General features: G+C 45.8%; 1 protein-coding gene across 1 annotated transcript in view; it reads left to right on the top strand.

The window, feature by feature from the left end:
* The window catches only part of LOC121550673 (ras-related protein Rab-26-like), a 130,032-nt gene that overhangs the window by 48,845 nt on the left and 53,460 nt on the right, over nt 1-27,727 (top strand). Inside the window, exons 3-4 of the mRNA XM_045221580.1 lie at nt 17,573-17,614; nt 22,317-22,383. Of these exons, the coding sequence (XP_045077515.1) occupies nt 17,573-17,614; nt 22,317-22,383 (109 nt within the window). The remainder of the gene's footprint in view (nt 1-17,572; nt 17,615-22,316; nt 22,384-27,727) is intronic.

The following is a 27,727-nucleotide window of genomic DNA, read 5'->3' on the forward strand; positions in this document are numbered from 1 at the left end:
CCGTTATTGTTTTTTGTGATTTCTTTTTAACAAGTTATTGTTTTCATTTCACTTCACCAATTTGGACTATTTTGTGTATGTCCATTGCATGAAGTCCAAATGAAAATCCATTTCAATTACAGGTTGTAATGCAACAAAATAGTAAAAACGCCAAGGGGGATGAATACTTTTGCAAGGCACTGTAGACTTGGCTCTCCGGTACCGCTTGCCGTCCGGTAGCAGAGAGAACAGTCTATGACTAGGGTGGCTGGATTCTTTGACAATTTTTAGGGCCTTCCTCTGACACCGCCTGGTATAGAGTTCCTGGATGGCAGGAAGCTTGGCCCCAGTGATGTACTGGGCCGTACGCACTACCCTCTGTAGTGCCTTGCGGTCGGAGGCCGAGCAGTTGCCATACCAGGCAGTGATGCAACCAGTCAGGATGCTCTCGATGGTGCAGCTATAACTTTTTGAGGATCTGAGGACCCATGCCAAATCTTTTTAGTCTCCTGGGGGGGAATAGGCTTTGTCATGCCCTCTTCAAGACTGTCTTGGTGTGTTTGGACCATGATAGTTTGTTGTTGATGTGGACACCAAGGAATTTGAAGCTCTCAACCTGCTCCACTACAGCCCCGTCGACAAGAATGGGGGGGCGTGCTCGGTCCTCTTCTTTTTCCTGTAGTCCACAATCATCTCCTTTGTCCTGATCACGTTGAGGAAGAGGTTGTTATCCTGGCACCACACGGCCAGGTCTCTGACCTCCTCCCTATAGGCTGTCTCATCGTTGTCGGTGATCAGGCCTACCACTGTTGTGTCGTCGGCAAACGTAATGATGGTGTTGGAGTCGTGCCTGGCCATGCAGTCATGAGTGAACAGGGAGTACAGGAGGGGACTGAGCACGCACCCCTGAGGGGCCCCCGTGTTGAGGTTCAGCGTGGCAGATGTGTTGTTACCTACCCTTACCACCTGGGGGAGGCCCGTCAGGAAGTCTAGGATCCAGTTGCAGAGGAAGGTGTTTAGTCCCAGGGTCCTTCGCTTAGTGATGAGCTTTGACGGCACTATGGTGTTGAACGCTGAGCTGTAGTCAATTAATAGCATTCTCACGTAGGTGTTCCTTTTGTCCAGGTGGGAAAGGGCAGTGTGGAGTGCAATAGAGATTGCATCATCTGTGGATCTGTTGGGGCGGTATGCAAATTGGAGTGGGTCTAGGGTTTCTGGGATAATGGTGTTGATGTGAGCCATGACCAGCCTTTCAAAGTACTTCATGACTACAGACATGAGTGCTACGGGTCGGTAGTCATTTAGGCAGGTTACTTTAGTGTTCTTGGGCACAGGGACTATGGTGGTCTGCTTGAAACATGTTGGTATTACAGACTCAGTCAGGGACAGGTTGAAAATGTAGGTGAAGACACTTGCCAGTTGGTCAGTGCATGATCGGAGTACACGTCCTGGTAATCCGTCTGGCCCTGCGGCCTTGTGAATCCTGAACAGCTGATGCTCTCATGCATGCTTCAGTGTTGCTTGCCTCGAAGCGAGCATAGAGGTAATTTAACTCGTCTGGTAGGCTTGTGTCACTGAGCAGCTAGCGGCTGTGCTTCCCTTTGTAGTCTATAATAGTTTGCGAGCCCTGCCACATCCGACAAGTGTCGGAGCCGGTGTAGTATGCTATTATACTTCGCAATCATCAACATTTAAAAAAAAAATCTCTGTGAGGCTCCTTCTACGCTGACTAAGTAGCTTATGATAATGCGAGAAAAGTCTCTTTACATCCACTGAGGTAGTGGGGAGGCACAGATATATTGCCGCAATGTGAGCTAAGGCTGGCATACTGTCCTGCCTAGCTTCCCACCAGTCCACTGTACTCATTTCCATAGCGTCTGCCTTGTCAATGCCCATGTATATGGGCCATTCCTCTGCAGACACCTGGCTCAGAGCAGGGATGGCAATGACATAGTACTTAATTTCCTTTCTTGCGCCTACCACCTGGGCTGGATCTAGAACAGTTAGTGCCTTGAACAGGTGAAGGCAGGGGTGCTTCTCCAGCACAGTCTGTAGCTTGATGGATCATGCTGCCATGGCAGACTGGAACAACTCAGTTCCTGTCTTCCTCTGGAAGCTGCCCAAGCAGTTCAGTCGTATGAGGGCGCCGGTCGTCAGCCCCAGCTGTTCTGCCATTCTCAAACTGCATTTGCACGTCCTCTAGCTTGCTGGCGATGTTGTGGGCTGTTGGCACAGAGGTCTCCTCCAGCTTTGTCAGGTTAGCCACTGTCTCCACACTATGCTCCACAATGAACACTGCCTCTGCCTTCAGCTGGGCCTTGTGTTCCCACAGCAGCTCACAAAGGTCCTGGACACACTTCGCTGTTTCCGGTAAGGTCGTAGTGATGTCGGTGAGCACATCCATGTACTCTGCCAGGTACTCCACAGCACGTATCCAGGAGACCCACCTGGTCTGCACAGCATACACAGGCATCACAGGATAATTGCCATTTTCCAGCATGAATGATCTCCTTCCTCTTCAGAGCACACAGCCTGTTCACGTCCTCCAGCACCAGGCTCAGGAGATGGGCAAAGCAGGTGACGTGTCTGGAGTTGGGGAAGAGGCCCTTCAAGATGCTGGTGAAAGCCTTCGTCATACAGCTAGCTGAGTCGCTTACAAAAGCCCACACATTGTTAAAGTCAACCCCATTGTTGTTGAGACAGGAAATGACAGCTTGGGACACAATGGTATAGTTTACTTTATCCAAGAAAGCTAGATCTGCTACAACAGGTCGTTCACCCACTGGCTGGTGTAGGATTGCGAGTGCACATCTTCCAAAGGCATCGGTCGTCTCATCAAGGATGACATAAATGTCCTTTCCCTCTACAGCGACTCTGATGTCCTGCTCATATTGTGGATAGAGGTCTGGCAGGTACTCTGTACGCAGATGGGATGGTGCTGGGATAGACCCTCTGCTTGCAGTGTTTCTTCAGAAATGTGGAGAACTTGGGCCCCTTCTCAAGAGGTATCTGCTTTGATTAATGTTCTTGTCCAAGAATAACTCCTTTCTCTCAGCTGTGAAGGGGGTCTTTGTCAGACAGGAGGCCAGGGTCTGTGTTCTTGTTTGGACTGAAACAAATGTAGAAAATAGAGAACAATGGTTACATTTGGTAAATTAAGAATTCTCAGGTTGAGTTCAATAGCAGGCGACAGTGGATCTCAAGCTTTGACGCTAAGCACACACTCTCCTGAAGCGACAGACACACACACACACACACACACACACACACACAGACACACACACACAGACACACAGCCCATAAACCTGACAGTATGTCTCACACACAAATACATTTTCAAACAATGATAGTTAACTAAAAAAAGTCACAAAAAAGTCACAAAACATATGTTTGAGACTTGCTGCTTTTGTAATTCCTAACTTGTCACTTGTTTTTGATAGCTCCACCACGTCACTTTGGCTAATTTGTTAGCTAGCTAACATTACCTCAGCTAAGTTAGCTAGCTAGCCTAAATGACGTGCTGGAGCTGGAGTGACAACATGGGAAGCTTGCCAGGCTAACGTTAGCTAGCTAACTTGCCACTCTATATAGATAAAAAATGTAATTGTCAAGAACAGATATTAGCTAACTAGAACAAACCTTCTAGCTAGTTAATATATCTGTAGCTATCTAAAGCATCCTAATGTTTACCTGGTCCACTAGCCCTCCTATTTTTGTGTCGGAGTGGCCTAAGGTGCAGTATGTAGTCGATTGAATGCTGACAGACTTTGCAGACAAGTACTCCTCCATCCTCGTACAGTTCAGCTGGAAACTCGCTGGCCCTGTCCCTGGCTGTTATTCTGGTCGCCAAGTGTTTACTCCTCAGCTCCTCTGCTGTAAATATTTTTTATTTTATATATTTTTTATTATTTTTTATACTTCTCTCCTCAGACAGCTGTAATTCATTCACAGAGCTGTCTGCACCCTGCACCTCTCACTCACACAGAGGAGGGGCTACACCTCTGGCTGCACTTTTCGGTGATTGAAATACATCAATGAAAACAGAGGAAAAACTTACTTTCAACAACAAGTCCATTTTATTGAACTTTAGAATCCTATGCATTCTATTTGAAAATCCGCTGATTTTAGTCGGAATTCTGCGTGCCCGGATTCCATGCATAGGTGATGCATTTCCTGCTTTTACTTATGCAGGAAAATAAAAGTAAGGCATGTGATATATCAGAAATGGTGTAATATAATTATTGTCAACCTAAAATAATCTTATATAATTATAGTTAATACAGGTTAAATACCAACTCTGTATAAATAGCCTCTAAAATATACACTGAGTGTAGAAAACATTAAGGACACCTGCTCTTTCCATGGCAGACTGACCAGGTTAATCCAGGTGACAGCTATGATCCCTTATTGATGTCACTTAAATCCACTTCAATCAGTGTAGATGAAGGGGAGGACCAACTGACCTACTCCCTGACCAAAATGGCTGACATTTTATACTGTCATAATAACATTCATGTCCATTCTAGTATTCTAATTCCTAATTCTATGGCTTTGACTGCCTCATCTATTCAAAGTTATAGAGAAGTCATAGAAAGGTATTTTTTCACATCTACGTTTCACCTAAATGACTGATTCACTGAACACACTATAGGGAGCAAATGTTAACTGTTTACGTGTGTGTGTGTGTGCCCCTGCTTATTTTGGTAATGATAAAATCGTATTGTTTGATCCACTGTCATCTGATTATAAACTCAGACCACCTACACCTACGCCTTGATAAGAAATGTTATCCCTGTCCAGAAATTATGGTGGAAAATAAGTATTTGGTCACCTACAAACAAGAAAGATTTCTGGCTCTCACAGACCTGTAACTTCTTCTTTAAGAGGCTCCTCTGTCCTCCACTCGTTACCTGTATTAAAGGCACCTGTTTGAACTTGTTATCAGTATAAAAGACACCTGTCCACAACCTCAAACAGTCACACTCCAAACTCCACTATGGCCAAGACCAAAGAGCTGTCAAAAGACACCAGAAACAAAATTGTAGACCAGCACCAGGCTGGGAAGACTGAATCTGCAATAGGTAAGCAGATTGGTTTGAATAAATCAACTGTGGGAGCAATTATTAGGAAATGGAAGACATACAAGACCACTGATAACCTCCCTCGATCTGGGGCTCCACGCAAGATCTCACCCTGTGGGGTCAAAATGATCACAAGAACGGTGAGCATAAATCCCAGAACCACACGGGGGGACCTAGTGAATGACCTGCAGAGAGCTGGGACCAAAGTAACAAAGCCTACCATCAGTAACACACTACGCCGCCAGGGACTCAAATCCTGCAGTGCCAGACGTGTCCCCCTGCTTAAGCCAGTACATGTCCAGGCCCGTCTGAAGTTTGCTAGAGTGCATTTGGATGATCCAGAAGAGGATTGGGAGAATGTCATATGGTCAGATGAAACCAAAATAGAACTTTTTGGTAAAAACTCAACTCGTCGCGTTTGGAGGACAAAGAATGCTGAGTTGCATCCAAAGAACACCATACCTACTGTGAAGCATGGGGGTGGAAACATCATGCTTTGGGGCTGTTTCTCTGCAAAGGGACCAGGACGACTGATCCATGTAAAGGAAAGAATGAATGGGGCCATGTATCGTGAGATTTTGAGTGAAAACCTCCTTCCATCAGCAAGGGCATTGAAGATGAAACGTGGCTGGGTCTTTCAGCATGACAATGATCCCAAACACACCGCCCGGGCAACGAAGGAGTGGCTTCGTAAGAAGCATTTCAAGGTCCTGGAGTGGCCTAGCCAGTCTCCAGATCTCAACCCCATAGAAAATCTTTGGAGGGAGTTGAAAGTCCGTGTTGCCCAGCGACAGCCCCAAAACATCACTGCTCTAGAGGAGATCTGCATGGAGGAATGGGCCAAAATACCAGCAACAGTGTGTGAAAACCTTGTGAAGACTTACAGAAAATGTTTGATCTGTGTCATTGCCAACAAAGGGTATATAACAAAGTATTGAGAAACTTTTGTTATTGACCAAATACTTATTTTCCACCATAATTTGCAAATAAATTCATTAAAAATCCTACAATGTGATTTTCTGGATTTTCTTTTCTCATTTCGTCTGTCATAGTTGACGTGTACCTATGATGAAAATTACAGGCCTCTCTCATCTTTTTAAGTGGGAGAACTTGCACAATTGGTGGCTGACTAAATACTTTTTTTCCCCACTGTATCTTATTGCTGACACCTATTTGCTGCTCTCATAATCACAAACACAGAAGTGGTAAGGTTAAGATAAATAAAGATCATGTAAGACACGATTTAGGTCATTAGAGTCAATTGTCGACTTCGGCTTTTCTTTCTTAAATATTTTCTTCTTAACGCAGCAGCAGAGTATGGTCCCTCCTATCAGAAGCAGTGAAGCAGCCCACGTACTGAGTTCAGCTGAAAACATGAGGGCATCACTCCGCAGGACGTTCTCAGGTTCCGAGATTTGTGTCATGTCGAGGGCAACAAAGAAGATAATGATCAGCTGGAAAATACCAGCCATGATGAACAGTATTCCGGCAGAGTTACTCACTTCACCTTTAGACATATTCCTCTTGATGCAGCCTGACCCGAATAAACCTAATATCAGTCCTAGAAACCCAAACATGATGGAGAAGCAGGATAAGGACAGAAGAACCAGTGCCCTGTATTGCAGAAGGTCTAACATTCCTAAAGCACAAGCACAGGGCACCATGGAGATTATCCATCCTGTGACTGTGGTGATGCCAGCAACCTCGATCCTGCTTGTATACAGAGTTCTTCTAAGTATGACCCCTCCAATCAGGAGAAAGGCTGCACCCACCCAGCCGATGTAGAGCGCTCCCCCCAGTTCCCTCTTCACTCCGAACAACAATTTGGAGGAGTCGCTGATGATTGCCCTGGCCTTCCAGGAGACAGGAATGAGGATGAGAATTCCGGCCAAAATGAAGAATATTCCCTTAATGTAGTTAATGGTCTTGTGCCCGACCATAGAGACCATGACTCCCAGAAATCCCAGGATAATAGTGATGATGTTCATGGCTCTGGCGGCCTGCAGGTTGGAGCTCCATACAGAGCTTGGCATGGAGTCGTAGACCTCACACTGCATCTGGCTCGTGCTCCTTTTCACACAGCTCATCCACAGGCCGTCCCAGACCACCTCCTTGGTGCCAAAGTTAGCTGCTATGAAAGTTGTCTCCATCCAGGTGGGGAGTGCACACACTAAAATGGTGTTGATTAATCCTATGACTCCCAGGGCGATGCCCATGATCTCCATGCCCATCGACATACTGGGTCCCTGGGTGCGTCTCTCTACACCTGCCCTTCCCGGAGGAAGAACGATGTGACTCAACAAAGACATTCCAAAACAGCAGAGATGTTGAACTTCCAGAGGAGATCCTGGAGCTATGGCACCTTCAGTCTTTACAAAGTTCTAGAACAGCAGATTCTTACACTCTGAAGTTTGCTGCTGAGGTCTTCTGTAAGATAAGAGAACTGAGCCACTCAGTCAACCTCTATATCTGCTCAATGCTGTGATGTCGTCATGGAAACATAACCTATTGATACATATTTGAAGCAGTTTGTGGTTGTGGTTGATACCCACATGGCTGAAAAACTAGTGCAATGTACAGCTCCACCCAATGAACAAATTAAGTTAGGAGTTGAATAAAATGTTATTATAAAAAATAATGGAAAAGCCATTCATAATAATGGAAAAGCAATTTATTTTGGTGGAAGTTCCTCTACCTATAGCAAATCCCACCTCAACCAGCCCTTAGACAACATCTACATGTCCCTTTCAAGTGTTTTGACAAGGAAGTGGATGCTGTGAGCCTGTTCCATGTGTCACTGAGTCAAGACAAGTGGTGGGCAATCTTACTCTGCAGGGTCCAGTGTGGGTGTAGAAGACTATGAAGCGTAGCCATCACCAATCATCATATTGCTTACATCTATTTGCTGCTCTCAGATTCACAAACACAGAAGTAGTAGACCTAAGATAAATTAAGGTCACGTAAGACAAGATTCAAGGCATAAGAGTCAGTTGTCAACTCTCACTTTTCTTTCTTAAAGCAGCAGAAGAGTATGGTCCCTCTTATCAGAAGCAGTGAAGCAGCCCACCTACTGAGTTCAACTGAAAACATAAAGGTATTGTTGTCAGGGTCGGAGTTTTGTCAAGGGAAACAAAGAAGAAAAAGATCCGCTGGACAAAAGCAGCCATGATGAACAATATTCCAGCAGAGTTATTCCCGTCAGCTTTGTAAGTATTCCTCTTGATGCAGTTCGTGTACTTTGACCCCGCAAAACAATAATATCAGCCCTAGAAACCCAAGGAGGATGAAGAAGGACCAGGACAGAATCTGTATTGCACAGGGCACCATGGAGATTATCCTTCCTATGACCCCTGTGGGGATGCCTGCAACCTCTGTTCTGCTTGTATACGGAGTTCTGCTAGGTATGGCCCCTCCAATCAGGAGAAAGGCTGCACCCACCCAGCTAATGTAGAGCACTCCCCCCCCAGTTCCCTCTTCTCTCCGATCAACTCATTGGAGGAGTCGCTAATGATTGCCCTGGCCTTCCAGGAAAGGGTAGACTCCCTGGGTGCGTGTCTCTACACCTGCCCTTCATGGAGGAACGAGGATGTGATTCAACAAAGATATTCCAGAACAGCAGAGATGTTGAACTTCCAAAGGAGCATATTTGTTCACTCTGAAGTTTGTTGCTGAGGTCTTCTGTAAGATAAGAGAACTGAACCACTCAGTAGACCTGCTCAATGGAAACATAACCTATTACTACAGATTTGGGTCAGTATGTGGTTGAACTAGTGCAATATACAGCTGTGTTTTTCTGGTCTATTTAAGTTACTGTTACATAGAAAAGTATTTCCACCAGTATGTTTTACCAAAATGACAGATGTGTGTGTGTGCTCTGTCTGGGGTAGCGTTTCTAATTAGTGAGATTGAGCTGTGCACCTGCTGTTCTAATGTCACCAGGATGCAGAGAGGAGGAGCATGAATATTTAACAACACTTACTGGAGGGAGGGAGGGTGTTTTTTTGCTCAGTAATTACTGACAGACCCACTGGGGTCTAGGCTAGGCTGGACTGTACATCTCCAGAACTAAACTGATGGGAACTAAACTGATGGAGGGAGTAAAGGGAGGGAGAAGGCGGAAGAGGGAAATGGACAGAGAGGCAGAGTGAAGGTGAGAGAGAAGGAGGGGGAGAGAGAGATGTGGTAGAGGGAGAAAGATTGAGTTAGAGGAGAGAGCGTAAGGTGGAGAGATTAGAGGACAGGGAGAAAGATGGAGATAAGGGTTAGAGGTAGAGCGAGATGGAGAGGTAGAGGTAGAGAGAGGTGGAAAAAGCGTATATATGTTGTGACGTCACGAGAGGCTACACAGCTTTCAGCGGGATTGCTCAAGTAGTGCAAGGAGACAAGGTTCAAACAAAACAAGGATTTTATTATAGGTCTTGGGAAATTAACGAAAATATAACAAAATTCTGTTCTCTTGTGGCTCTTTAAGGGTTAACAGTTCAGGGATGTCTCTTCCACATCCAAAATCATAATTCTCACTCGCTCAGATAACTTTTCCCCAGCCTTACTGTAGTCCACGTTGCAGCTAGTGGCCAACCCAGCAAAAAGTCCTTCCAAATGTCTCTCACGTATTTCCACAGGTGCATATATCCAAAGGTGAGTATTTCCCAAAGGTAAGTATCTCCAAATCCTTATATTCCTCATGGAAGTGGACGTGCAGCACTCTTGTCCTCCAGAGAGCCCAGGTTGGAGACTGTGTCTCTTCACCCCCCACACACTCCCTCAGTGTGTCTCTTCACTTCCCAAACCTTCAGCTCATCAGCTCCTCATTTGTTTCAGCTGCGTGGGAAGATTGGCCATAGAGGGGTGGAGTTCCCGACCATACCAGCAGATGGAGCCATAGCTGTCTGGGTTTGCAGCCACCTCAGGGGGATGTAACGTCCCTCCAGGACACAGCCTCTCGTGACATCACAATGTGTGTGTGTGTGTGTGTGTGTGTGTGTGTGTATATGGGGAGAGCGAGAGGTGTTGGATGGATATGGAGAGAGCAGAAGAGAGGGAGATGTAGAGAGAGCCAAAGAGAAAGACAGAGATCAGAAAGAGAGAGAGAGGTTGATGATCTCCAGGGGAGCAGCTCTTTTGGATGTTTCAGTGGGATCATTTTACGTGCTGCCCACAAATTGGATTATCAGAAACTCACAGCGAGGATAACCACCAGGTAGTCATTGCCTCTGCAAATGACCCCAACCAACGACACATTTCATCTCAACCGGGGGTGTGTTTGTGTGTGTGTGTGTTCAGTTCAGTTCACAGAGGGGAAGCTCTTTAGGAGAAGTGTAATGTAATGAGTGATGTAAACCGTTAATCTCACAGCCTTCTGCAGTCAGCCCTGAGATTAAGCCAAGGCACATTATTCACCCACACACACACACACGCAGGAATCCATGCATCTATGTATGTACAATTAACAGTTGTTTTTTTATTATGCTTCACTTTGTCTGAAAGAAGGCCAGACGAGTGTCTCACAGTGGCTGATCCGCCCCCTCACAACGTTTATCCATATTATAGGGGTCTTACCTTAGATACAGCTGTCTGTCTGGACTATCAGTAATTTAAAAAACAAGTTTAATCTGGGAGGGATAGAGAAGAGATGCTCAGCTAACCCTTTAGATAAATGCAAGTGCGTTGCTCCTACCTGTTCAGACAGCTCCTCACAGACCCAGTCCATATAGCCACCATGTTGCTCCTACCTGTTCAGGCAGCGTCTCACAGACCCAGTCCATATAGCCACCATGTTGCTCCTACCTGTTCAGGTAGCTCCTCACAGACCCAGTCCATATAGCCACCATGTTGCTCCTACCTGTTCAGGCAGCGCCTCACAGACCCAGTCCATATAGCCACCATGTTGCTCCTACCTGTTCAGACAGGTCCTCACAGACCCAGTCCATATAGCCACCATGTTGCTCCTACCTGTTCAGGCAGCTCCTCACAGACCCAGTCCATATAGCCACCATGATGCTCCTACCTGTTCAGACAGCTCCTCACAGACCCAGTCGATAATGGAAAGGTTCCGTCAATTTCGGAAGCAGACTCCACTGCATAGTCAATAGTCATTTTGGGAGCCTGAGAGGGTGTGCTTTCAGTTGCAGACAGAGAGTACAGGCTGCAGAGTACAAAGGCTGTCTCAGGGGGACTTGGAGAGATCCTGGCCTGGACCAGAAGGTCAAAAACTTGATTGCTCACTGTACAAAACTTTTGGAGAGTTTTTGTAGAGAGTCTAACTGTTATAGAAGGTCACAGACTTTACCTATTACGTATGGTACAAATTTCATTTGGGAGAGTTTTTTAGAGTATCAAAATCTATGGCTCAGGCTTAGAAAAATAAATGCATCTATTTTACAGGTGAAAGAGACCAACTTAACTATTTTTTTTGTACAGCCCCAAGGAGATGATATTGCTGACAAAGTGATGCTGTCACCTTTAGCTTGTTACAGTATGGTTGAGATACTTGGCTGAGATATTTAGCTTGTTATGGCTGTACAGAACAACAGCAGACTACAGTGGGGAGAACAAGTATTTGATACACTGCTGATTTTGCAGGTTTTCCTACTTACAAAGCATGTAGAGGTCTGTAATTTTTATCATAGGTACACTTCAACTGTGAGAGATGGAATCTAAAACATAAATCCAGAAAATCACATTGTATGATTTTTAAGTAATTAATTTGCATTTTATTGCATGACATAAGTATTTGATCACCTACCAACCAGTAAGAATTCCGGCTCTCACAGACCTGTTAGTTTTTCTTTAAGAAGCCCTCCTGTTCTCCACTCATTACCTGTATTAACTGCACCTGTTTGAACTCGTTACCTGTATAAAAGATACCTGTCCACACACTCAATCAAACAGACTCCAACCTCTCCACAATGGCCAAGACCAGAGAGCTGTGTAAGGACATCAGGGATATAATTGTAGACCTGCACAAGGCTGGGATGGGCTACAGGACAATAGGCAAGCAGCTTGGTGAGAAGGCAACAACTGTTGGCGCAATTATTAGAAAATGGAAGAAGTTCAAGATGACGGTCAATCACCCTCGGTCTGGGGCTCCATGCAAGATCTCACCTCGTGGGGCATCAATGATCATGAGGAAGGTGAGGGTTCAGCCCAGATCTACACGGCATGACCTGGTCAATGACCTGAAGAGAGCTGGGACCACAGTCTCAAAGAAAACCATTAGTAACACACTACGCCGTCATGGATTAAAATCCTGCAGCGCACGCAAGGTCCCCCTGCTCAAGCCAGCGCATGTCCAGGCCCGTCTGAAGTTTGCCAATGACCATCTGGATGATCCAGAGGAGGAATGGGAGAAGATCATGTGGTCTGATGAGACAAAAATATGGCTTTTTGGTCTAAACTCCACTCGCCGTGTTTGGAGGAAGAAGAAGGATGAGTACAACCTCCTTCCCTCAGTAAGAGCATTGAAGATGGGTCGTGGCTGGGTCATCCAGCATGACAACGACCCGAAACGCACAGCCAGGGCAACTAAGGAGTGGCTCCGTAAGAAGCATCTCAAGGTCCTGGAGTGGCCTAGCCAGTCTCCAGACCTGAACCCAATAGAAAATCTTTGGAGGGAGCTGAAAGTCCGTATTGCCCAGCGACAGCCCCGAAACCTGAAGGATCTGGAGAAGGTATGTATGGAGGAGTGGGCCAAAATCCCTGCTGCAGTGTGTGCAAACCTGGTCAAGACCTACAGGAAACGTATGATCTCTGTAATTGCAAACAAAGGTTTCTGTACCAAATATTAAGTTCTGCTTTTCCGATGTATCAAATACTTATGTCATGCAATAAAATGCAAATTAATTACTTAAAAATCATACAATGTGATTTTCTGGATTTTTGTTTTAGATTCCGTCTCTCTCAGTTGAAGTGTACCTATGATAGAAATTACAGACCTCTACATGCTTTGTAAGTAGGAAAACCTGCAAAATCGGCAGTGTATCAAATACTTGTTCTCCACCACTGTATACAGTATATCGTAAACACGTTGCATACGGTATTTACCAGCCAGAGGGCCGAGGATTTACTGATTTGCCCCTGTGCCTGTTCCATCCCAGTGTGTCTTAATTGAAGTTACTTGTAAATTGTGATTGGGACCTGTCCTGTGACCTGGTGGTAGATGAGACCTGTCCTGTGGCCTGGTGGTAGATGAGACCTGTCCTGTGGCCTGGTGGTAGATGAGACCTGTCCTGTGGCCTGGTGGTAGATGAGACCTGTCCTGTGGCCTGGTGGTAGATGAGACCTGTCCTGTGAGCTGGTGGTAGATGAATGGTGGTCTGAGCAACTAACTCTCAGTCTCATATCAGAATTTCTCAAATGTCAAATTTCGAAGTTGTTGCAGACGTCAAATTTCAAGGTGTTTTAAGGTTAAGTTTAGGCATAAACTCCGAAATCTTAAGGTTAGGCATTAACTCCAAATGCTTAAGGTAAGGGATACGTTTTGGGATAGGCTTAAAACAAAAATCTCAAAAACAACTTCAGAGGCAGATGCTTACGCCTATCCACCATCTCTGTCCACCACGCCCTAGCAAAACCCAAACCTACTTGAAGTAGCCTGTTTCTACGTCATCTCCTGATGTCCTCAGACATGGATGGACGTCGAATACTGACTTGAATCACGGGTGACCTGGCTGGTTCTGTGTTAGTGCTGCTGCTGCTGCTGCTGACACGGCTCTTCTCCCAGGGTTCTTTTTAATGAAGCCCCAGTGTGTGTGTGTGTGTGTGTGTGTGTGTGTGTGTGTGTGTGTGTGTGAGGGGGTGGTTGGAGGGGTGAGGTTGTGTGTGTCTATCTTTGAGTTTGTGTGTCTTTGTGCATGCACAATACCGTTTGGCAAACTCTGACAGGTCTCCAAAAAGGAGAGGAGCAGAGAGGGCCTTCCTATCTCTCTGAGGTCCTCAGTCTTTGAGTTTATTTCCCCATTACTGTGCTCTCTGACAAGCTGCTCTGGAGATGTACAGTCCAGCCTAGCCTAGACCCCTGTGGGTCTGTCAGTAATTACTGAGCAAAATAACTCTGTCTGTCTCTCTCTCTCTCGGTCTCTCCATATTCCTTTCTCTCTGTGTCTCTCTCTCTTTCTGTGTCTCTCTCTTTCTCGCTCTGTGTCTCTGAGAGCTCTTTATCCAGCTTTTACTGTAATGGAAAATAGACTACATTATCAGCTAGTATCATTTTATTTTGGAGGCAGGCTTTTGTATGTGTATATGGGGATGGTCTGACTGGCGCTTTGGGAATGGAAAGGATCTGAGAGAGGGACGGAGGTTGCCGCATTCTCACATAATCACTCAAACATAAAAATGTTTGAGAAACACTCTTAACCTGTAAAACAGTGTTAGATTGATCCATGTGACTGATAATGATTGATGCGAGGAGAACACAGCTTCTCTCAGCCCCAGTAGATTGACTGATCTATTGACCGTCATACAATACCTGTTGGCAGTGCCTCCACAATAGACCCTGTGAGAGAGAACCCATTTGGATTCCTGTGGCAGTTTCAGCTGCTCTAATGCCATCAGGCTGAGTGGACCTAGACATTATACATGATGATTAGGCCTAATCATCCCATCTATCAGTGGAATCTAGCGAGCTGTATCCTAAACCCCACAGGGCACCACTTTACAGTGTGTTTTCTCTGGGTCACTGAATATTCAACAGGCCTGAAGCACAGTGTGAGCTGTCTTTCGTAACCAATAGACACACACAGAGACTCCACTCATGTTAGGGCACGCAATGGAAAATGTTTTTAGACATTTTGCAATGGACCATGAAAATGCATTTTTTTTATTGGACCTGTCCAGGTAGTCCCTCCATGTTTTAGTCTGTTTTCTTCTGTTTGGTGCCTAATGAACACCACCACTGTGAAGAGGCTACTCCTGTTTCTGCTGGACCCACAGCCACTGAATATGGAGGAGTCGTCTTCACTGGAACCCTGGGAGGGTAAATCAACAAGTCATCAAAGATTGGTAGTGCTCTGTGTGGGCGGAGTGGGCGATCTTGAAGGAGTAGAGCATCTTTTCTGTTTCCCCGTCTCACGGCAACAAGGGGTAATCTGTTTTCTGAGCGTCGCCATGGGGTTGCCATGGCATTAGTGATGAATCAGATCTGCATATTGTTTGTTTGTGCTTTTATTTGCTTCATGTTGTTGTAAGCTTGTGAACAGAGGTGAGATCACAGAGATGGAATAGTTTTATCTTTAGAGGGGAGTCATACTGTAATTAATGTGTGGGAATTAATATATGCCTTCCCTCCCTCGGGACACAGATACATGCAGATGCACAGGTATACACACCTTAATGATGTTGATTGATGAGTAGGAACTAGGAAGTGCCCCCTAATAGGTTGGATACACAGATTAACTGAGTTTATTGGTCAGTTTGTTGTGTAACCATGGATATGGAATGGCTCCCGGGACGGTCTTTGAGAACAATTTTTTTGTATGAATCAATTGTTTTTGTTCAGGATTTAAAGAGTACAGTAAAAAAAAAAAAAGGGTATGTTTAATATCATGAATACTTACTGTACCTTTTGGTTGCTTTTATTTTATCTGACCTAGAACATCTAATCCGGGATTCAATCCGATCATGCCTGTCGACAATGCGCCATTTAAAGGTAATTTCTGCAGTGTTTTACTGTGAATTAAATCTCTGCGAATGGGGTAACGTTGTCTTTAAAATTGTCGGCAACGTGCGATCGATCGTATTGAATCCCAGGCCTAGTGACAGTAATTCTGCATTCATTCAAGACACCAGTTTTGAGATTTCTCAGGACAATGCCTGTAGAATAGTTACATTGACCTGTGATCAATGGAAAGAATAGATTACTTTCCAGAACTGGCTGTGGTATTTAACCTTGCTGTAGCCATGAGCTGAACTTTGCCCTTTGTCACATTGTGGATGTAGGATCTTAGAGAACATCCACATTGAGCTGAGTCACTGATGTCTAAGTTCCAATATCCACATTAGCGTACTACTTAGAATGCATGGTCAATATACAGGTAACTGCCAAAATAACGGAAACACTTGAGTAAATGAGGGATACAAAGTATATTGAAATCAGGTGCTTCCACACAGGTGTGCTTCCTGAGTTAATTAAGCAATTAACATCCCATCATGCTTAGGGTCATGTATAAAAGTGCCCAGTTGCCCATTATTTTGGCTACCATGGCTAGAAGAGATCTCAGTGACTTTGAAAGAGGCATCTCAAAGGAGCATAGGGGGTTTAAAGTGTGTGTGTGTGTGTGTGTGTTTGTCTCAGTAACCAGATATCAACCCAATTGAACACCAATTATGGGAGATTCTGGAGCGGTGCCGGAGATAGCGTATTCCCACCGTCATCAACAAAACACCAAATCATGGAATTTGTCGTGGAAGAATGGTGGCACATCCCTCCAATAGATTTCCAGACACTTGTAGAATATATGCCAAGGCACATTGAAGCTGTTCTGGCTCGTGGTGGCCCAATGCCCTATTGACACTATGTTGGTGTTTCCTTTCTTTTGGCAGTTACATGTACATTGCTTCCTTCACATTGCCACTCCGACATTGCTCATCCTAATATTTCTAATATTGATATATTCCTTAATTCCATTATTTTACTTTTAGGTTGTGTGTATTGTTGTGAATTGTTTGATATACTGCACTGTTGGAGCTAGAAACACAAGCATTTCGCTACACCCGCAATAACATCTGCTAAACATGTGTATGTGACAAATACAATTTTATTTTATTTTAAGTGGTATGGAAGTGTTGATCTTCGTAAGAGCCATGCTGAGTGTACGCAGGCTGTTTCTGGAGGGAGGAGTGGAACTCAGTGGAGAGGGGCTCATCACTAGAGTTGGGTTATAGAATAAGGAAGGAGAAGAGGAGGAGAGGGAGGAGAGAGAGGGAGGGAAGAGATGGAGGAGGAGAGGAGAAGTGAGAGGGAGAGGAACAGGGTTAGGTGAGAGGAGCAGGAGGAGGAAGAGGTGGGGAGGAGAGCGGGAGGGAGGAGAGGAGGAGAATGGAGAGGAACAGGGTTAGGTGAGAGGAGGAGGAGGAGAAGGAGGAGAACAAGGGGAGAGAGGGGTGAGGAGGAGATCCTCTGGAGTAACAGGCCAGCGGTATTAACAAAGGGACCTGGAACACTGCATTGTTGATGGAGGGAAGCGGAAGAGCGAAAGGAGAGGTGGACAGGTGGAGGCAAGCATGTCATCAGGCAGGAGAGAAGGGAAAGATCTCTTCCTGATTAGTAAAGTATGGGGAGAAGTTTCTCACATACACTGTAGCTGCACACACACACACCACAGGAGGTTGGTGGCACCTTAATTGGGGAGGATGCCATTCCATTTGCTCCGTTCCAGCCATTATTATGAGACGTCCTCCCCTCAACAGCCTCCACTGGTACGCACACACAGAAAGAGAAAGTCATCTTCATTTGATTTGGTTACCTAAGCTATTTAAGTATGTCTCATTAATGTATTCCTGCTTTCCTTTTCCAGAATAAAGTGCTGAACATTGACAGAATGAAGGTGAAGCTTCAGGTAAGAGCCTCATAACGGTTTCCATAATCTGTCTTTATTTCTCAGAATCATCATCAGTGTGTTGCCCAAACTATACAGCCCCTGTTATCCAATCAGGCGTGACATGCGTGCACTTGCGTGCGTGCGTGTTTGTGTGTGTGTGTGAATTCCCATCTCTACTACAGTGATGTATCAGAGTAATCACCACAGATTAAGTGCAGCTCTGTCCACTGCGGTCTTCCATAAACACAATCAAGAACCTAATTTAGAGTCTAAATAGCCAATGCAAACAAATTAGAATTTAGTAGTTATATCGCCATGAATCTTCTACACTCCATTAATCCCAATGTTCTCCAGACACCAGTCATTCACTACAGAGGCTCTCTGTTTCTCTGTGTCTCTCTTTTTCCCCCCCGCTCTCTCCCTCTTTCTGTCTGTCTCTCACTCCCTTTCTCCATCTCTCTCCTCTCTCTTTCTCTCACTCTCTATTCTGTTTTAATTTTTCTCTTTCTGTCTATTGCTTTTTACCTCTTTCTCCCTCTCTGTTTCCCACCATCCTCCATCTCCCTCCCTCCTTTCCTGCCATTGTTGTTATTAATTTGTTTGCTGTGTTGTTGTTTTAAATAAGCTCATTTATTTTCTATATTAAGTCAAATAGAGGTGGTAATTACGTGAATCATTCCAAACCAGCTTAATGAGGGCCTGACAGAGGTTGGGGGGAGAGGGGCTCTGGCTCTGTGATGTATTAATTTGGGCTAATTAGATGCGAGTCGTTTGTGTATGCAGCAAAACACAGCACAGTGCGGGAGCACTAGACAGCTTGGGAGAGTTATTTGAGTTATGTTTCTCATGTTAAAGCTACAGTCTCGGATTCAAAGGACACCCACTTGTTTTGGGATGGGGATAGGGATTCCCAAATCCCAGCCATTCTCATCACTACCTGCACAACATGCTGGGAAGTCACTAAGATGCCATATTCCTTATCGAGCTTTCCCCCCAGTTTGAATACTAGTTTAAAACTTTCCTAACAGACATTTTTAATTGACCCCCTACTCCCTAGCCCCTTCACCCTACTTTATGTGAGAGCTGCAGTGAATGCCATTTGAATTCTTGTTTGTAAGAGGTTGCAAACTTTAAATACAGTGGGGAGAACAAGTATTTGATACACTGCCGATTTTGCAGCTTTTCCTACTTACAAAGCCTGTAGAGGTCTGTAATTTTTATCATAGGTACACTTCAACTGTGAGAGACGGAATCTAAAACAAAAATCCAGAAAATCACATTGTATGATTTTTAAGTAATTAATTTGCATTTTATTGCATGACATAAGTATTTGATACATCAGAAAAGCAGAACTTAATATTTGGTACAGAGACCTTTGTTTGCAATACAGAGATCATATGTTTCCTGTAAGTCTTGACCAGGTTTGCACACACTGCAGCAGGGATTTTGGTCCACTCCTCCATACAGACCTTCTCCAGATCCTTCAGGTTTCGGGGCTGTCGCTGGGCAATACGGACTTTCAGCTCCCTCCAAAGATTTTCTATTGGGTTCAGGTCTGGAGACTGGCTAGGCCACTCCAGGACCTTGAGATGCTTCTTACGGAGCCACTCCTTAGTTGCCCTGGCTGTGTGTTTCGGGTCGTTGTCATGCTGGATGACCCAGCCACGACCCATCTTCAATGCTCTTACTGAGGGAAGGAGGTTGTTGGCCAAGATCTCGCGATACATGGCCCCATCCATCCTCCCCTCAATACAGTGCAGTCGTCCTGTCCCCTTTGCAGAAAAGCATCCCCAAAGAATGATGTTTCCACCTCCATGCTTCACGGTTGGGATGGTGTTCTTGGGGTTGTACTCATCCTTCTTCTTCCTCCAAACACGGCGAGTGGAGTTTAGACCAAAAAGCTCTATTTTTGTCTCATCAGACCACATTACCTTCTCCCATTCTTCCTCTGAATCATCCAGATGGTCATTGGCAAACTTCAGACGGGCCTGGACATGCGCTGGCTTGAGCAGGGGGACCTTGTGTGCGCTGCAGGATTTTAATCCATGACAGCGTAGTGTGTTACTAATGGTTTTCTTTGAGACTGTGGTCCCAGCTCTCTTCAGGTCATTGACCAGGTCCTGCCGTGTAGTTCTGGGCTGATCCCTCACCTTCCTCATGATCATTGATGCCCCACGAGGTGAGATCTTGCATGGAGCCCCAGACCGAGGGTGATTGACAGTCATCTTGAACTTCTTCAATTTTCTAATAATTGCACCAACAGTTGTTGCCTTCTCACCAAGCTGCTTGCCCATTGTCCTGTAGCCCATCCCAGCCTTGTGCAGGTCTACAATTTTATCCCTGATGTCCTTACACAGCTCTCTGGTCTTGGCCATTGTGGAGAGGTTGAAGTCTGTTTGATTGAGTGTGTGGACAGGTGTCTTTTATACAGGTAACGAGTTCAAACAGGTGCAGTTAATACAGGTAATGAGTGGAGAATAGGAGGGCTTCTTAAAGAAAAACTAACAGGTCTGTGAGAGCCGGAATTCTTACTGGTTGGTAGGTGATCAAATACTTATGTCATGCAATAAAATGCAAATTAATTACTTAAAAATCATACAATGTGATTTTCTGGATTTTTGTTTTCCTAACTTCACCTAACTTCCCATTGACATCACTGGTGAAATGATTCATTCTTATGGGGGAGAATCCTAACTTCACCTAACTTCCCATTGACATCACTGCATGACTCAGTGACAATTTGACTTGAGAAAACTTAGAATTCACCCCTATGGGAAATTATAAATATACTGTGACGTCACGAGAGGCTACACAGCTTTCAGCGGGATTGCTCAAGTAGTGCAAGGAGACAAGGTTCAAACAAAACAGGGATTTTATTATAGGTCTTGGGAAATTAACGAAAATATAACAAAATTCTGTTCTCTTGTGGCTCTTTAAGGGTTAACAGTTCAGGGATGTCTCTTCCACATCCAAAATCATAATTCTCACTCGCTCAGATAACTTTTCCCCAGCCCTTACTGTAGTCCACGTTGCAGCTAGTGGCCAACCCAGCAAAAAAAAAGTCCTTCCAAATGGCTCTCACGTATTTCCACAGGTGCATATATCCAAAGGTGAGTATTTCCCAAAGGTAAGTATCTCCAAATCCTTATATTCCTCATGGAAGTGGACGTGCAGCACTCTTGTCCTCCAGAGAGCCCAGGTTGGAGACTGTGTTTCTTCACCCCCCACACACTCCCTCAGTGTCTCTTCCCTTCCCAAACCTTCAGCTCATCAGCTCCTCATTTGTTTCAGCTGCGTGGGAAGATTGGCCATAGAGGGGTGGAGTTCCCGACCATACCAGCAGATGGAGCCATAGCTGTCTGGGTTTGCAGCCACCTCAGGGGGATGTAACGTCCCTCCAGGACACAGCCTCTCGTGACATCACAATACCTTTTAATCCCTCTCTTCTCCCTCTCTTCTCCCTCTCTTCTCCCTCTCCCTCTCTTCTCCCTCTCTTTTCCCTCTCTTCTCCCTCTCCCTCTCTTCTCTCTCTCCCTCTCTTCTCCCTCTCGTCTCCCTCTCCCTCTCTTCTCCCTCTCGTCTCCCTCTCCCTCTCGTCACCCTCTCGTCACCCTCTCGTCTCCCTCTCTTCTCCCTATCTTCTCCCTCTCGTCTCCCTCTCGTCTACCTCTCGTCTCCCTCTCGTCTCCCTATACCTCTCTTCTCCCTCTCCCTCTCCTCTCCCTCTCCTCTCCGTCTCCCTCTCGTCTCCCTCTTCCTCTCCCTCTCCCTCCTCCTCTTCCCCTCCCTCTTCCTCTCCCTCTCTTCTCCCTCTCCTTCTCTTCTCCCTCTCCTTCTCTTCTCCCTCTCCTTCTCGTCTCCCTCTCGTCTCCCTCTTCCTCTCTTCTCCCTCTCTTCTCCCCCTCTTCTCCCTATCTTCTCCCTCTCCCTATCTTCTCCCTCTCTTCTCCATCTCCCTATATTCTCCCTCTCCATCTCTTCTCCTTCTCTTCTCCCTCTCCCTCTTCTCCCTCTCGTTTCCCTCTCGTCTCCCTCTCCCTCTCGTCTCCCTCTCGTCTCCCTATCTTCTCCTTCTCTTCTCCCTCTCCCTCTCTTCTCCCTCTCTTCTCCCTCCCCTCTCTTCTCTTCTCCCTCTCCTTCTCGTCTCCCTATCTTCTCCCTATCTTCTCCCTCTCTTCTCCCTCTCTTCTCCCTCTCCTTCTCGTCTCCCTCTCGTCTTCCTCTTCCTCTCTTCTCCATCTCTTCTCCCTATCTTCTCCCTCTCTTCTCCCTCTCCCTCTCGTCTCCCTCTCGTCTCCCTCTCTTCTCCCTCTCCATCTCCCTCTCGTCTCCCTCTCGTCTCCCTATCTTCTCCCTCTACCTATCTTCTCCCTCTCTTCTCCCTCTCTTCTCCCTCTCCCTCTCTTCTCCCTCTCTTCTCCCTCTCTTCTCCCTCCTCCCTCTCTTCTCCCCTCCCTCTCCTTCTCGTCTCCCTCTCGTCTCCCTATCTTCTCCCTCTACCTCTCTTCTCCCCATCTTCTCCCCATCTTCTCCCCATTTTCTCCCCATCTTCTCCCCATCTTCTCCCCATCTTCTCCCTCTTGTCTCCCTCTTCCTCTCTTCTCCCTCTCCCTCTCCTCTTCTTCTCCCTCTTCTTCTCCCTCTTTGTCTCCCTCTCGTCTCCCTCTCTTCTCCCTCTCTTATCCCTCTTCCTCTCCCTCTCTTCTCCCTCTCTCCTCAGATCTGGGACACAGCTGGACAGGAGCGTTTCCGCAGCGTCACACACGCCTACTACCGCGACGCCAACGGTGAGACACACACACACACACACACTTTCTCTCTCTCTTTCTCTCACTCTTGGTCTCTCGCACACACAGACAAACACACAAACACACACTTGTGTGATTCTGTCTCAATACCACTCCAGCTGCTGTGGTGACAGAAACAAGAGGGATTCTCTCCCTCATTAAGAAACAAGCTGCATTATACGTTACTAAAAGTGGTGCTTAGTATGCAGAGATTCATAACATTTAAATGCAGATTAGGATAGCACTGACATGTTTATTTTTATTTATTTCACCTTAATTTAACCAGGTAAGCCAGTTGAGAACAAGTTCTCATTTACAACTGCGACCTGGCCAAGATAAAGCAAAGCAGTGCGATAAAAACAACAACAGAGTTACATATGGGGTAAAACAAAACATAAAGTCAAAAATACAACAGAAAATATAAAATATATATATACAGTGTGTGCAAATGTAGCAAGTTATGGAGGTAAGGCAATAAATAGGCCATAGTGAAAAATAATTACAATTAGTATTAACACTGGAATGATAGATGTGCAAGAGATGATGTGCAAATAGGGATACTGGGGTGCAAATGAGCAAAATAAATAACAATATGGGGATGAGGTAGTGGGGTGGGCTAATTTCAGATGGGCTGTGTACAGGTGCAGTGATCGGTAAGGTGCTCTGACAACTGATGCTTAAAGTTAGTGAGGGAGATAAGAGTCTCCAGCTTCAGAGAATTTTGCAGTTCGTTCCAGTCATTGGCAGCAGAGAACTGGAAGGAATGGCGGCCAAAGGAGGTGTTGGCTTTGGGGATGACCAGTGAGATATACCTGCTGGAGCGCAAACTTCGGGTGGGTGTTGCTATGGTGACCAATGAGCTAAGATAAGGCGGGGATTTGCCTAGCAGTGATTTATAGATGGCCTGGAGCCAGTGGGTTTGGCGACGAATATGTAGTGAGGACCAGCCAACAAGAGCGTACAGGTCACAGTGGTGGGTAGTATATGGGGCTTTGGTGACAAAACGGATGGCACTGTGATAGACTACATCCAAGTTGCTGAGTAGAGTGTTGGAGGCTATTTTGTAAATGGCATCGCCGAAGTCAAGGATCGGTAGGATAGTCAGTTTTACGAGGGCATGTTTGGCAGCATGAGTGAAGGAGGCTTTGTTGCGAAATAGGAAGCCGATTCTGGATTTAACTTTGGATTGGAGATGCTTAATGTGAGTCTGGAAGGAGAGTTTACAGTCTACCCAGACACCTAGGTATTTGTAGTTGTCCACATACTCTAGGTCAGACCCGTCGAGAGTAGTGATTCTAGTCGGGTGGGCGGGTGCCAGCAGCGTTCGATTGAAGAGCATGCATTTAGTTTTGGAGGTTTGTTAACACAGTGTCCAATGAAGGGCCAGATGTATACAAAATGGTGTTGTCTGCGTAGAGGTGGATCTGAGAATCACCAGCAGCAAGAGCGACAGGATACCTGGGCCAGGTCAATTAGGAAGGTCTGCTCGCTAAAGTGTTTTAGGGAGCATTTGACAGTGATGAGGGGTGGTCGTTTGACCGCGGACCCTATACGGACACAGGCAATAAGGCAGTGATCGCTGAGATCCTGGTTGAAGACAGCGGAGGTGTATTTAGAGGGTAAGTTAGTCAGGATGATATCTATAAGGGTGCCCATGTTTACAGATTTAGGGTTGTACCTGGTAGGTTCCTTGATAATTTGTGTGAGATTGAGGGCATCTAGTTTGGATTGTAGGATGGCTGGGGTGTTAAGCATATCCCAGTTTAGGTCACCAAGCAGTACGAACTCTGAGGATAGATGGAGGGCAATCAATTCACATATGGTGTCCAGGGCACAGCTGGGGGCTGAGGGGGGTCTGTAGCAAGCGGCAACAGTGAGAGACTTATTTCTGGAAAGGTGGATTTTTAGAAGTAGGAGCTCAAACTGTTTGGGCACAGACCTGGATAGTATGATAGAGCTCTGTAGGATATCTCTACAGTAGATTGCAACTCCACCCCCTTTGGCAGTTTTTTCTAGACGGAAAATGTTGTAGTTGGGGATGGACATTTCTGAATTTTTGGTGGCCTTCCTAAGCCAGGATTCAGACACTGCTAGAACATCAGGGTTGGCGGAGTATGCTAACGCAGTGAATAACTCAAACTTAGGGAGGAGGATTCTGATGTTAACATGCAAAAAAACAATGCTTTTACGGTTACAGAAGTCAACAAATGATAGCTCCTGGGGAGTAGGAGTGATACTGGGGGCTGCAGGGCCTGGGTTAACCTCTACATCACCAGAGGAACAGAGGAGGACTAGAATAAGGATACGGCTAAAGGCTTTAAGAACTGGTCTTCTAGTGCGTTGGGTGCAGAGAGTAAAGGGGGCAGATTTCCGGGTGTTGTAGAATAGATTCAGGGCATTATGTACAGACAAGGATATGGAAGGATATGAGTACAGTGGAGGTAAACCTAAGCGTTGGGTAACGATGAAAGAGAGCATCACTGGAGGCACCGATTGAGCCGGTCTCCGCGTGTATGGGGGGTGGAACAAAGGAGCTATTTGAGGCAGTTTGAGAGGGGCTTGGGGCTTTACAGTGAAATTGTATAATAATAACTAACTGGAACAGCAATAGGCAAGGCATATTGACATGGGAGAGAGGCATAAAGCAATCACAGGTGTTATTCAAGAGAGCTAAGACAACAACTGGTAATGGCGATGAAAGTTTGGGCTGAGGCTAAACAGATAAACAGGACAGGGTACCGTGTAAAGGAACAGTCCAGCAGGCATCAGCTGTGCAGCTGAGTGATCATAAGGTCCAGTGAACAGCAATATGTGAGTCCGAGAGCAGTTCGAATTGGTGCTACAGCACTGGCTAGCAGGAAGCACGGCTGTTGTTTGCGTTTGCTAGCGGGCCGGGGCTTGCAGATGGATCTTCGTGGTCGTCGCAATGGGAAGCCTGTTGAAACCACAGCCGATTACGTCGGCAGACCAGTCGTGATGGATCGGCGGGGCTCTGTGTCGACTCTAGGAGGTCCCGTCCGGTTGACCGAGAGGTAGATAGCCGGGAGATGGGCCTGACTCGAGGCTAGCTCAAGGCTGATTAGCCAACAACAACATCCACTTGGTTGCAGCTAGCTATTTGCGATGATCCGGAGTTAAAGGTCCAGTGAATCAGTGATTCCGGCAGAAAAACCGATATGTTCTGGGTCGATAACGCGCTGTGCAGACTGGCCGATAATAGTCCAGGCTAGAACTGGCTGGTAGGTAGTGCAGGCCACGGACAATGGTGAAAAACCGCTAACGGTGGCTAATAGCAAGAAGCTAGTTAGCTGGCTACTCCCGTCCGGTAGATAGAGAGGTAGATAGCCGGGATATGGGCCTGGTTCGAGGCTAGCTCAAGGCTAACTGGTGCTTGCTTCGGGGGCAGTGGTGATTAGCCAACAGCAACATCCATTCGGTTGCGGCTAGTTAGTTGCGATCCGGTGTTAATGTCCAGTTATTCCGGCAGAAAATCCGATGTTCTGGGTAAAAACCGCTAACGGTGGCTAATAGCAAGTAGCTAGTTAGCTGGCTAGCTAGTTTCAACTGGTGATTCTAGATAAAAGGTAAGATAAAAGGTAAGTCAATAATAGAATCCGTTCCACATTGAGTGAGGCGGGTTGCAGGAAAGTATATTTAGTAGAAGGATGAAAAGTGTGATAGGGAAATATGTACGAAAAATACAAAAAAAAAATACAAAAAACAGGCTATTTACACGGACACACACAGTACACGACCGCACTGCTACGCCATCTTGGAAACATGTAAATTAGCTGAATAACATTTATGGTTAACTTATTTGTTTACATGTCTGTGAGCATGCAATTTGATTATGACCATTTGTCTTGAATGCGTGACTGGATGGATGGGTGGGTGGATGGGTAGATAGCATATTCACATGGTGCATGTTTCTAATGTTTCCAGTCTCCTTAAAGGCATGTGTTAATTCATCATCTATAATGCATGTATGTATGGTAAATGAGAGGGAAGATCATTTTATAAATGTTGTGTTGTTACATCCCCGCTGTGTTGCTCAAAGGGGGCGGTGTGCACGTGTGTGCGTGCTTGTTTGCTCTGGGATGCTGTAATGAATGACAGTAATCCTCCAGAAAGGGAGTGTTCAGCCGCAGATGTGAGCCGACGCGCGTGATGCCTGTGATTGGGCTTAATGAAGGGTCCTTCCTCCAGGGACCAGAAACAAGATATGAGTGTTGCTGTAATTATAAATGCTGTTCTCTAAACCTTGCTACACGCACAAAATGGATGCACACACACGCACACATACAGTACACGGCAGAATGCATAGGCAGACACACACACACACACACATACACACACACACACACACAACAATCTGTGGATAGAAACTAGCACACACACACATATTATAGGGACAACAGGAGACTCACTATGGTGTATGTAGCAGTGAATAATGTGAGTGTGTGTGCATTTGGCCACTGGTGTTCACTCCAGGTGGTATTGGAATGGTTTTAAAATGAGAAAAGAGAAACTCATCTCCTCCAGCTAGCCAGATTGACATCAATCTCCCCTAAAGCAGTACTCGGCTGGGCAAGGATGTTCATCAGGGAAACAGTCAGGGAGCATGCTGTCCTGTCCTCTCTAGAGGCTTTATTAGAACAACAGGGTATTATATTCATAATGGAGAAGGTTACATTTAGATATGAACATCATCATTGTCATCATCAACAACAGCAGTGTCTCCTTCATCATCATAATGTTAATCTTCATCATCTTCATATTTGCCTCCTTCCTCATCATAGTCATCGTCATTATCGCCGCTATCATGATTATCATGCGGGTGTGTGTGTGTGGCTCCCGTGTGGCTCAGTTGGTAGAGCATGGCGCTTGCAAAGCCAGAGTTGTTGGTTCGATACCCACGGGGGACCAGTACGAAAAGTGATGCACTCAATACTGTAAGTTGCTCTGGATAAGAGTTTCTGCTAAGTAACTAAAATGTAAATGTATGCTCCAGCTCTCCACTCAGCCATTTGATCAGGTGTATGTGCGCATGTACATTTTAGTCTCTACAGCCTGTCACATAAACACTATGCTCCCTTCATCCACATCAACTAAATGTGGTTTTTGCTTTTGATATGGTTCTCTGGGACTTCACAGCGACCCTGCAAGATAGGCAGTCAGTGCGTGCACCCCAAATAGCACCATATTCCCTATGTGGTGCACTACTTTTGACCAGGACCCATAGGGCTCTGGTCAAAAGTAGTGCGTTACATACGGAAGATGGTGCCATTTGTGCCGCATCCAGTTCCTTTTGAAGTCAACGAGGCGCAGACAGTAGTCAAGAGGG

Source organism: Coregonus clupeaformis, chromosome 7, assembly GCF_020615455.1.
Source record: "Coregonus clupeaformis isolate EN_2021a chromosome 7, ASM2061545v1, whole genome shotgun sequence".
Classification (NCBI taxonomy): domain Eukaryota; kingdom Metazoa; phylum Chordata; class Actinopteri; order Salmoniformes; family Salmonidae; genus Coregonus; species Coregonus clupeaformis.